At 37.6% G+C, this 13,152-nt stretch overlaps 1 protein-coding gene across 2 annotated transcripts; it reads right to left on the reverse strand.

Annotated features, from left to right (window-relative positions):
- Positions 1–1,913: 1,913 nt before the first annotated feature.
- LOC140168509 (uncharacterized) lies at positions 1,914–7,636 on the reverse strand. Of its 2 annotated transcripts, none has more exons than XM_072191910.1 (5): positions 7,526–7,636; positions 3,958–4,956; positions 3,081–3,389; positions 2,770–2,871; positions 1,914–2,226 (listed from the first exon to the last, which is right to left on the reverse strand). In XM_072191910.1, exons 2-5 carry the CDS (start codon positions 4,931–4,933, stop codon positions 2,039–2,041), a joined length of 1,575 nt encoding a protein of 524 aa, XP_072048011.1. In that variant the 5' UTR covers positions 4,934–4,956; positions 7,526–7,636; the 3' UTR covers positions 1,914–2,038. The 2 variants fall into 2 exon arrangements, with proteins under 2 accessions (XP_072048011.1, XP_072048012.1); XM_072191911.1 differs by lacking the exon at positions 7,526–7,636 and adding an exon at positions 5,983–6,112.
- Between the last annotated feature and the right edge of the window lie 5,516 nt (positions 7,637–13,152).

Genomic DNA, 13,152 nt, shown 5'->3' on the forward strand with positions numbered 1-13,152 from the left:
ATAATTGATTATCGATAATCAATACCCCTCACCCCCCCAGTATCCACAAGGATATCATCCTTAGCCATTTGAACATGAGAGTCTGTTTCATCATTTGCGTGTTAGGGTTTAGAATTTAACTGAACGTTGATAACTGATTGATCATTGATTATCGGTTATCGACTATCTATAATTATATCTCCTCCCCCACCCACACCAACTCAAACACTACTTAACTATTCGCTACTTGCACGGTTCCGCCATTATGCACTATGTGCGGGAGAGCCTCGAACTGGCAGCATACATGAATGGGAATTGAACTAGTCATAACGTTCTGTGTAAGGTTACATAATTCTTCCTTTCATGTATGCTGCCAGTTCGAGGCTCTCCCGCACATAGTGCATAATGGCGGAACCGTGCAAGTAGCGAATGGCATCTACTAGCGTGGTCGGAAATGGTTTTGCATTATGAAATATTTTTTGGGGGGGGGGGAATAATGGGCTATTCCAGAAATTAACGGCACCTACCCTATAGAAGACTTGGGATTCCCAAAATATTTTTTTTTTTGATTTACGAGGTCAGATGTGTCAAATTTGTCTTCTATAGGGTATGTACCTTTTATTTCTGTAATAGCCCAATAGTAAAACAAAGTGACCCTCACAAAGAGTGTTCAAAAAGTCTCGTAAACATGGTAAACGTATCAAAAAGTAAGATTTTTGTCTTGCAAAGTCAATGAAGTCATAGAAAGAGTAAGAAAGTGATTCACTTTTATCATTCGTTGACTTTGCGCAATTTTCACTTTCTTTCATGACCATACAAATGGTCCCCTTCAGAACCTCTTGTACAAGACCACTCCTTCCCGAGTTAATGTCCCAGTCAGGGTTAGCGGTGACCTGCTGAGTCCATGGGGTCCATGCACACCGACATCGCCTGGCTAATAATTACTTGGTACTGCAGAGATACTAAAATCAATACCCGGGATCGATACACGTGATTGTGCTAAGCACGATTTGATATTTATACGAAAATATTTGGATACCGGGGTAGAAAATGATGAATATCTTCCGTAAATGATTTCGTCTAAAAAAAACCAGATTTGGTTCCTTGCACTTGAATATATATGTTCAACGTTAGCTAGCGTCTTGAGAAAGAAGCTTGCGTCTTGAACTCAAAAACTTGACAAATATTCTGATTTTATAGGCCAATCGTGGAGGTAGTCTAAAAGCAGATGAACTATGGCGTATACCATCCTCACTTACATACAGCGAGGTCAGTCACCGGGCTATTGTCAGTAGCCTTAGTCAGATGTCCTTCGGCCCATTATGCGTCTCAAAACTATTGAACAGGTCGGAACAAAATGGCCATGCGTGGCAGTGGATTCAACCTACCATGGCGATTTCTGCCATGAAGATATCAGGTCGATGACACTGTGCCATATTGGCAAATAAAGGGGTCCAGGCATCTAATTCTACACAGACGTACAAAATAAAGGGGTCCAATCACGGGGACCTGCCAAATCAGGGAGTCCTGGACCCCAAGACCCCTTAAAATGCTACCCCTGGTCCCAGCAACGCACAAATGTTTTTAAAATGTTATAAACGTGTTATAAACATGTTTTGGTTTGGTCAAAAAGGTTTTGATAACAAGTAAATGTCGCGTTATATAAAGGCCATGAAAACGTTTTAAGCGCAAAAGAAGCCACTACAACATTTTAACAATTTTATCAAAATGTTATTGTAAATTATTTTGGCCAACATTTTTGCTGAATTTTGTTATGTTAGAATGTTCTGAGTATGTATTCAAAATTGATTTTGCATGTTATTAAAACGTTTTATACCCTATTATACTCGCTATAATCCAACTTTAATCGCTTTTTGTAAAACGTTTGTGTTTGTTGGCCTGTAAAGCTGTATTTATACTCCATCGCTGTGCGACGAGCGATTGGTTTCTAGCCAATGAGGCAGTGCGCTTGTTTGTTGCGTCGAGGAAAGCACGCTACCTTATTGGTCAAATTACAATCGCTCGTCGCTCAGCGATGGAGTATAAATTCAGCTTAACTCTACACAGCTCTTCCTTTGTTACCCAATTCACGCAACAAATCTCTCATGTCTGTGTCCAGGACATTGTCATCATAAGCTCTGATATATTTCTTGCCAGCGATAAGGAACCCCAGCCAGCCGTCTGGTGTGTAGTCTTCTATCTTCACTGGAATTATTGGTTTTTGTTGTTCCCGGGCGTAGATAGCCTCTGATGGAATTGAATTAAAAAGAAATAATAGTAATGATAATGATGATTTCAACAACATTTTATCACATTTTTTTAACCATTTTGATTACGTGTGAAGGCCAGTCGCTGCGACAGACAAACACTTCCAATGATTTAACTAGGTCCCTACCTCCTCTCACTGGCAAGCGATGGTACAAACATATAATTTACAGATTAATTTAATGTTATGAACCCAGGGTTTTTGCTGTTTTTGCTACCCATCAGTATACCAATTTCCACCAAAAGCACCCATTTGCCACATTTGGGCGCATTTAAGGGCGCTTTTGCCAAAATAGTCCAATTGGGCGTATTGGTCTCCACTTGGTCTTATCAGTTTTCAACTATTTATGTATCGTCGACATAACGTAGACATAACGTTTTCTAAACAGTTTCTATCGTCCTGAACATGTTATCGTTCGCTGGTACTTCCGAAACTCCAACAAGATAAGAATCATCACACAACCAAATTATTCATGTTCTTAGGACAATAATAATAATATCAATATTGTGATATTTTGTACATACCTCCCTGACAGTTGACGCTTGATTTATAGGACCTGGAAAAACAGACGAGAACTGCAGCTGCCTTCTCCACGGCATTAGCCATCGACACAAGAAGATTGCCCTCTATTGGGTGACAAAAGGGAAAAAGTATATAATTGATTAGTTGGTTATAGCTTGAGGCAATGAAGACTAAATTTTGTTTTCATTCGGACAATATGCTCTCTATATATAGGCGCACTATGGCGTTCAGAGTTTTTTTTATTGCTTTTGCTATGCAGAAAGTTAGATCATGACTGATTTGGACGAGGATTGGTGGACATCTTTATACGCACCCATCTTGTCTACGTCCATCCAGACGTGATAACCCTTTGCCTGGAGCATATCTCTGACTTTCTTCGCCCTCTCCTGATGCTCCCATTGGTAGCTTATCATTACATGAGGTGCGTCCATGGTTTCTTGATATGAAGGTGGAGGCTGACGAGGACGCACCGATGACGACGATGGGGAAGGAGATACTGATGGTTCTGTCTGTTTTTCCACTGGAGACTCCTCATGAATGTCAATGAGGCCTAGCTGGTGCAGAAGACCTTGGCATGCGTCACGAAGTTTAGGACTTCCTTCCGATCGCATTTTCTTCAGTTCTAAAAAATTGAAAAATAGCATCGATTCTAACACTGTCATCGTTAACATTATTAACACTATCGTCATCATCATTTTCTTCATCATCATCTTCATAATCATCATCATTATCATTATCTTCGTATTATCATCATCATCGTCGTTATCATCATCTTCGTATCATCATCATCACCATCATCATCATCATCATCTTCATCAACATCATCATCATCTTCATATTATCATCATCATCGTCACTTTACATTTAGTCATAATAGCCATCATCTATAATCAAAAAATTGATCTCAGCCTTTTGGGAAAAGGGTAAAGGGCATTGACCTGAAATAACATCTTAATTATTATAAATCTATAGAGTATTCAATCTATTTGTGCACAATTAAAATAAAACTGGATAGAGCTGACTTTATAAGTCCCTCATTTGATGATCACGTCTTTAAAAAAACGGATTTTTAACAAAAACAAATTTAGGTCAATAGGTTATATACAAGTATAAACGTGTCATCATTTGATCATTTAATATATTATTTGATTTTCAATATTTTAAAAAGTATAACCTTCTTATAAACTCACCTTCTAATGCTTGAGTATCCGTAAATGTCAAATGAGTAAGAATCGCGTCTAGGTTGCTCTCCATGAAGGATGTCTTCCACAGTGCTTCCACTACTGCTTGTTTCATACCATCTGTATACTCAGGTCTCAATATCGCGGTTAGGATTGGTACACCCCCATGTTGTACTATGGAATCCTTGTTGGCATCATTGCTTGCAAGATCGTTTATACCCCTCACATGTTCCAAAAGGCTAATATGAAATACCTTCTCATTTTCTTCATCTATTTTGATTTTAAACGAGTACTCTTTATCATCAGACTGAGCTGCTTTTTTGCAAATATCCAGCATAGTTACTATACATTTTCCTGATGTTGCCAATCGTTCACTTTCCTTTTCATTTGCAATGAAGGCGATTACTGATAGACTGTCAATTGTAGTCATAACATAATCCGCCTCAGCGAATTTCATCAGGACGTTAACGGCATTTGCCGCTCGATAGATAGGAATGACGTTTGGTGTCAAGCGCAGGTTGCTCAAATCCCAAGACGCACTAATTATAAGAATCCGTTGTTTTGGATCCTTTGTATATGGATCGTAGGAATCTAATTCTTTTACAAGATGCCGTATTATACCGCTCTTACAAAGCTGTACTCTGAATTGTTGGCGTAGTTCTGATGAGAAGTGCTCCACAGCGGCAGATATGATCCCTGCACTTTGATACCTAAATTCACACCCAACCTTTCCTGTAGATTTCACAATCTTCACCATCAATTGCGCCAAACCATGATCTAGCACGAAGTCAACCATCCTGATGCAAATCTTCTTGCAGTATTCATTCTTGCCAAGAACTTCAAAGGTTCCTGCGATAAATGTAATCGCATCTAACGCTTCCTTTGTAAAATATTCATCACGTGCTTTTAGATAATCTATCTTGGGCTCAAGTTCTCGTTTCAGTTCATCAAAAAAATCTTCTAGCTCCTCCTCTGTCATCGACATCTTGACAGGTAATCCACTTGTAGCTGAAATGTTTAAAAAACATGAACATTTTTCAATAAAATGTATTTGATTTGTAACATTTTTGAAAATAGACAAATGAGTTGGTTAAAGATGTAACTAAGGGACGCACCATTAGACTTCAAGGGGGGTTAGGAAGTTGGGGTCGGAGAAAAGATAATCAGGAGCCCCAGGGGTCACCCTGGTTGAAGGTACACGGATGTGCCACAGTATTGAGGTACCTTTTCAGCGATGTTGGTATATCAATGGGTGGGTTTTCAGTGGAGACCAGTGCGCCCAATTGGGCGTATTTCGGCAAAAGTGCAGAAATGCCTGATAGGGCAAAGGGTGCTTTTGGTTTAAAATTGGTATACTGATGGGTAGCTAAAATAGGTATAGAGAAAGTCAGCATCCGAAAGTCTGCGTGGCACATCCTTGTACAAATCATTCTGAAGACACCCCCGGGCAGAGAACAGTCTGCATCCGTCAGCTTCCAAAGACCAACCGCCTCAAAATTCTGGGGGAGCATACGCCCGGGGAATTAACTGCTGGAATTGCATTATTTGAACAACAAACATCGCATGGTTCAACAACTTCACATTGTTATAGACGAATCAAATTTCACGCATTGACACCTGAATGACAGCCATAGCTGGGTCCCCGTCAGCTCCATCTCACCTAAAATGTGAAATGATGCGGTCTTGAAGTATTTTAAACTGCATTCTATCACCCGTGTTACACGTAGACAAAAGAATGATGACAGTTTACAACACAAAAGAATCTAACATCGAATTTGAAGCGGCTTTAATCCACCCAATTGGGCAGTCACAATACCAGTTTGGTGCTGCGGGGACCCAGTAATGGCCGACCAAATCCTGACCATGACTTGGCTCGTTGGATTCGTCTATAGGCCTACACATTAATTTTGCTTCAGACATTTCTTGCCAAATAGGCCTACTATTGTACCAGGGCTCACGCACAATCAAATAAATAAACATGGATTTGTATGATATGTTTATGGCAAATGAGTCAACAAATAACAAAATACTTACATTTCAATCACAAATCAGACTTCCATGATTATATTACTATTCCCTTTTCAAAATGGCGGCACCAAACAGGTTCTGCTGTGTATCCAGTATAAATATACAACTTGAATGACTCTTAACGTTACTAACCATGTAACACATGAGTGGACAATGACTATACCAGTAAACAGTCATGAACTTTCCACTTGAAACTTATTTACTTTTCTTTATTCCCCCGCTTTATTCTTATAATTATTTTGCTGAACTTAGGTGAAGATAAAGTAAAAGGGGGTAATTCAGAAACAGCGCGTTCTCAAGACGGCTCTATCTTCATTACCCAGTTTAGGAAGTTCCTCCCCCCCCTTTCCTGGATATTGCACTACTTTTTCAACTGTGACCCTGGGCTGTAAATGGTGGAAACTACCGGTGCACGTCAAAACAGTACATTTGAAATATTCCAAAATCTCCTGAAAACACCTCTTTTGCGGGAGGTAGGGTAAGATGGGGTAAGTGGGACACTTAAGGATATTATTGGATATAAAACTCATAAGTGAATAAAGATTGGACTTATGTTTTTATAATTCAAGTATAATCATAGGACAATGTCATGGTGTTAGTTTTGGGGCGATACTCCAATTCAGTACAGCGGGGCCAATTATGCAATGACTCAACTATCCCACTTACCCCCAACACTTTGCGGGTAAGTGGGACACATTCAGGGGTAGGGGTAAATTTGACACACATATTTATGATATTATTACATTAAAAGAACATATTTTACAACAATACATATTTATATTGCAGCATTTGGGCAATATTAACATAATTATACCAAAAAATAGTAATGCTATACTATCATTATGTTTATTAATTTCATTTTAGTGACAACCCCAAACCCCCCCCAAAAAAAAAAACACGATTTGCGATTTTCAGCCACAAAATCAATAATCAAGACATTCAATATAGGCGTGTTCCGTATTAATTTACTTTTTTTTAACTTGTTGGCGGCATTATATGATATTAAACTGAGTAATTTTGTTATTTTTTGTATCAAAAATTAATTTTAAGAACCACTGTCCCACCTACCCAAAGTGGATGGGTTGGTGGGACACCATACTAAATTTCATCATGATTTTCTGCTATCAGACTTGTAAAAGGCATTCTTTTTATGGTAAATGAAATATATATCTCTCAATTTGTCCATAATTCTCAACAAAAATTTTCAAATATTTGGTGATAAATAAGTATAATTCCTCAAAGTTGGTCGCCACATCAAGGCAGTGTTGGTCTCAAGCATCTCCCGCAGCAAATAAACTCCAATATTGAGTAGTGAAATTATCATACATACATATTTGCAATGGGGTAAGTCACCATTCGGTATCGTATTTGTGGATTTAGTGCTGTAATGAAGATGTAGTACACTTACCCCACTGTCCCACTTACTCCCGATCTTACCCTATATAGGCAGTCCATGTCTCATGTGGACTCAAAATTTAAAAGCTATAGATTTGTGTGATATGCTAACAATAATTGGCAAATGAATAATGACTATTAATGTATTACTTACATTTCAATCACAAATCAAACTCCCGGATCAAACTTCGATGATTATAATTATTTCCTCTACAATATGACGGCACCAAACAGATCCTGCTGCATATATAGGCCTACGTGTAATAGACTTTTAGTTCATCAATTTCCTGTATAGGCAGCTAGAAGGTCAAGAGTAAAACGGCCCATTTTGCAATCACACATGACCCTAATTTGTCTAAACTGACAAAGTAATATGGCTACATAGTTTACAAATTTTACGACGTGCAAATTGCTGGGATATGGTAGTTGAAAGGGTGAAGTATTAATGCAGCCGTCAAAGTGAGTCTTGAACCTACCCTCCTCAAGGGGTTCACCTTGATTCACCCTTCAAAAATTATTTTTAGGCAAAGATTCACCTTCTGTCCAAAAATATTAGTTCAAGATTCACCACAAGAAAAAAATTATTAGGTCAAGATTCACCTGATCTGTGAATGCTGGTTCTATGTAAAAGCATATATAACAATCCACACGGGGGTCAGGATTAGTCAAAGATTCACTTTTACAATCATATATTTGGTTGAAGATTCACAGCATCTGAAAACTCATTGGGTCAAGATTCACCATATGGTTTTGTCCAGTACGTTAAAGATTAGACGCATTTTCACCAATGACATGGTGAAGTCTTGAGGAGGGTAGGGTCAAGATTCCCTTTGACGGCTGCATAAATAGGAGGGTTCTCAACTTGCTGTTATTATGTCTGAGCATACAGAATATTGTATGAACTCTTTATGCCAATTATGTCTCAGTCTTCTCTCTATACCAATTATGCCAATTATGACTCTTTACAAGCCAATGGGACTACACCTTTACCTATTTTTGACTAGCCAATTTATGTCAGCCAACATTTGACCTGCCTATTATTGTGTCTTGCCAATTTTGTCTTGCCAATATATTGACTTTTCTGTTATAATTGCTTAAATTGGGCAACCTATTTCAGCTTAACTTCAAGACTTGTCTTAGTGCTATAAGGAATTCGTGACTCAACTCGACTCGAGACTCGACGCTTCAATAACTGAACAGAACAAGTATAGTGATCAAAATTGAGATCATTCTCATTTGTGATATTACAAAGTCGTCAACTTCCAACGCACTGTATGTTGTATTTGATTGCAAGAGTTTTTGTCTGTGCAACGCTACCTTCATCTTTGTTGTCGCTTGCTGTATACTAGAGCTATGCACGTTTAAAATGGTATCGAGACTTTTGGGACACCCTGTATTTGATTGTATTGTGTACAGTTTCCTGCCAGGGATTTCCTGAGCCATCATTTGCCACACTATTTAGTCAGGATGTATGACATAATAACACAACACAAAAAGAAAGTCCGAATTTATGTAATCATACATCTAAACAAGCTTATGTTTTGACGGTTTGAATCACAAACTTCTAGCAAATATATTTCTCTAACATGACCTAAAATTACAGCTAGGTTAGATGTTCAGAAATAGTCGCACTTTGGTAAAATATGAGAGAGGGCAAGGCATAGCTAGCCAACTCCCCGTGTTAATTGAATGGAGATTTGACCGAAAATATTGGTAACGGACCACTCACTTCTGAAGGATGCCACAAAAAAATGGTACAAGCTACATTTCAAGTATTCTCTGAAATTCTAGAAAATAAAGTTTTGTAACATGTCCTAAATTTTTAGCTAATTTTGGTGTTTGGAAGTATTCGCACTTTTGTGTTTTAGGAAGGATATGTAAACGACAGATAACACCACAAAATATGAAGAAATTGTTTCCAAACCGTGTTAAGGGTATTTGCCCATCAGTTTCATTCAGGGGCGTGTTTGAAAAACGGCACAGCGCATTAGTAAAAAGAATAAAAAATACTAAAATTTTCACCGGGGTTCGAACCACTGCCAATTGCACTATGAATGCTAAAGATGCCTACTGTGCCACGGTGACTGTGGTTAACATTCGGCAATTTTCAAAGATATACATATCAATACGTTTCTAGTGTATTGAAAATCAGATTTTGGTAGGAATACGGACATAGAAAGACATATGACTCTACTTGTCTGTTTGTTTTTCATTTAATACAAATTAATTTTGATGAATTGAACTGGTACGACTCTTAGCACTCGTGATAACCCAGCTAACAATTTTTCGTTGTTACAACGTTATCTAAAAGTTATATAAAGTCGTACAAACGTAATATATGGACGTTGTAAGTACGTAAATCTGTGAACTCGTATTCGTGTTGTGAAAACGTTATTCCCGAACGGTAATGTAACGTCATTATGACGTTGTTTCGACGTCAAATTGTGAACGTCGAACAACGTCACTATGACGTTATATCAACGTCCGAAAATCACAACACGAATATGAGTTCACAAATTAACGTAATTACGACGTCCGTAGATTACGGTTTATCGGGGTCAGACCATGATATTTACACGACGTTGTAATAACGTACTTTATACGTCGAAACAACGTAATAAATTTGCGTACTAACGACGTCCGTAGATGACGTTGTATCTGGGTCAGTTCATGACTTTTAAACCACGTTTTAACCACGTGCTTTATACGTCGAGACAACGTGATTATGACCTTATATTAACAACCGGCAACAATGATGCTCAATCCCAAAAAGGGAGAGCGTATAAAAATTTAGAAGTTTAGAACTTCAGGAATAGAAGTCGTTACTTTGAGTTTCACGCCTAAAGGCGATCGTCAAACGACACGATGAGAAAATTTTGGCTGGACAACAATCTCCTTGGAATGGAAGAATTTACATTCCATGGTGTCAATATCTAAACTATTTTTCAGATACGTATTTGTATAATGTTTCCTGAACGTATTATTCAAACGTTGTCACCAGGTCTGGTCAAACATTGCATCAATGTCGAAACAACGTCATTACAACGTCATAATGATGTTATATCAACGTCCAAAATTCAACGTCCAAAATAACGTTTTCACTACACGAATACGAGTTCACAGATTTACGTATTTACAACGTAAATGACAACCTACGTCCAACGTTAGCGAATGTCGTGAAAACGTAGTGTGTTAGCTGGGAAACGACGATTAATTTAGTAATAATAAAATGAAAACGCTGGTCATTCACGACGTCATTTGTCATGATGCAGTCATGTCTACAGTAGAATTCACCACGAACTTTGCAGGACTTAAACCCCATTAAAAGCTATTAAACCAAGATAACACTCATTGAAAACAGCTCAACTGATTAAATCAGATCTTCTCTGGTTGTGCACATGTGTCTGTTTTATATGTGCGGTATCGCAATGAGCTGGTATTATAGCTTCAGTTGGGTAACCGATTATAAAGGAAACGCAAGGAAACAATGGTATGTGGACCTTTGTTCACGAAATGAGACAATGGTCTGCTTTTTGTTAACCAGCATTCTTGAAAATGAGCAACATAATGATTGTTGACTTAACACGGTTTGGAAATAATTTCGTCATATTTTTTGGTTTATCTGTCGTTTACATATCCTTCCTAAAACACCAAAGTACGCATATTTCCAAACATCTAAATTAGCTAAAAATTTAGGACATGTTACAAAACTATATTTTCTAGAATTTTAGAAGAGTACTTTTAATATTGGCCGGTTATTTTTCACACAGCGACGTTAACTAGGCAAATCCCCATACTTCTAACGTACGCTATTTGTAGAGGTCACGCGTCAATTGTAAGAGCACTGTGTATTGTGTATAGGAAAACGGACAGTAACTGCAGTATGTAATTCATGTCAAAACCTGAGGAGGACCACACACATCCGTGTTGCATGTATACGTGCGCAATCGATACTCAATGATCCAGACAATAGCGTTTAAATATACCGCCCTGCTTGATACATCCTGTCACTAGCGGGAAGATATACTATAGGCCTACCCTAATAGCTTACAATAGATACCCCACCGTAAATAGCTCTCTTTATTACCACGCAGTGCCAGTTTCTACGCGCAGTGTACGCACTTTTGAACCATATTTTGTTCAAAAATGATAGGAAGGGACTGTTTTCAGCTAAAATGTTGGTTATCAGCAGATGCTTAATGATACCGGGAAGTGTTGCAGAAAGGTAAGCGTGTAAGCGTGTACACTCTTTATTTATTCAAAATATCACATATCAATGAATTTAAATTGGAAATCCAAAAAAGAAATGTCAGGTCAAAATTCTCACCTTACAATTATTGTGAAATAAAATGAAACCAAATTTAGGCTCCGCAAACAACGTCCAATTATTCCCATTGGTGTTTGCTATACGTGCATATAATAAATTATGATTTGGGGCTAATTTGAGAAGAATTAATGCCTCGAGTTTCAAAATACACCGAGTGATGTTTTTTGATCAAAAACATCGACAATTCAAGACTCTGTAAAAACAAATCAAGAATTTTCTGGGATAATTGCAAGTATAATGAAAGTTATGATCTAAGCTACCAGATGCATCATTAATTTCCTGACTATGATATTTAGTTGTGGGAAAAGATTACTTCCCGCCAAAAATTTCAACCAAAAAGAGCATGTAGCCTTAAGTCAACAATCATTATGTTGCTCATTTTCAAGAATGCTGGTTAACAATAAGCAGAGTATTGTCTCATTTCGTGAACAAAGGCCCACATACCATTGTTACCTTGCGTTTCTTTTATAACCGGTTACCCAACTGAAACTATAATACCAGCTCATTGCGATACCGCACAGAACCCTCATTGCGCCCTCTTTTGCTCCTATTTCTGAAAATTTTTCAAATGGATATGTGTGTTTTTTTAAAGTGCATTTCGTGATCCACAGCCTTATCCCCTCACTTTTCTCAAAAAAGTGGAGATTTTTATATCACTGGAAACCTCTGGCTACATAATGTTTAAGTACGAAAGATTTCTTGCAGATTAATTCGTTTAGCAAAGATATCGTGAAATTTGAATTTCGTTCGAAATTACAACACATTGTCTATGGAGCAGTGTAATAATTGTATTATCATGCATAACTCGCAAACGCAAAATCGGAATCAACTGAAATTTAGGGGAAAAGCTTTTTTCGTAGATACCTACTGACAAATGTCATAAAAAGATGATGCTAGGATCACGAAATACTCCTTTAACGAATAAAAACCCAAAAGTTGTAACAATTGAAGATCAGTGAAGACAAATTTTCTTCAGAAAACTTAATTGTCGCTGGCTGCAGTAAGCAAATATTGTTCTGCATAATACCAAACCTATATGCAAAAATTTTCATTAACTTTTATTCTTTACTGTGTGCGCCATTCGGTCAATCTTTACGATATAATTATGAATAAATGCGAGGAGCGCATACTCTGTTACAATTCGCTTTACAATACGTACTATGTATTAATGTTTATAATTTGAAAAGTAAAAAATACCAGTCACCTTATTATATTTGTTCTTCTGTTTCATAATTTGCTCGTTAAATATGTTACGTAAGTTAATTATCTCTCCAAAGATTAGAGATTATAGTAAAGTTATGGGTCTTGGATTTTGGTCTTGTCCCCATCATGCTTGTATATACCTAACCCCCATATAAACATTCAGGACTAAATAGTAAAAAGAGGACTCTCGCAAAGCTCAGAAATATCAAAACTATCTTTGAAAGATGTCGAATTTGCTGTGTACCTTGCGT

Source organism: Amphiura filiformis, chromosome 13 (assembly GCF_039555335.1).
Source record: "Amphiura filiformis chromosome 13, Afil_fr2py, whole genome shotgun sequence".
Lineage (NCBI taxonomy): Eukaryota > Metazoa > Echinodermata > Ophiuroidea > Amphilepidida > Amphiuridae > Amphiura > Amphiura filiformis.

Bases quoted from the DNA above. Each gene is read 5' to 3' on its own strand.
- LOC140168509 (XM_072191910.1), bottom strand. From the start codon at position 4,933: ATGTCGATGACAGAGGAGGAGCTAGAAGATTTTTTTGATGAACTGAAA. The intron at 3,390-3,957 runs GTGAGTTTATAA...TCAATTTTTTAG, and splicing joins GGATACTCAAGCATTAGAAG to AACTGAAGAAAATGCGATCG. The intron at 2,227-2,769 runs GTATGTACAAAA...CAATTCCATCAG, and splicing joins AAGCGTCAACTGTCAGGGAG to AGGCTATCTACGCCCGGGAA.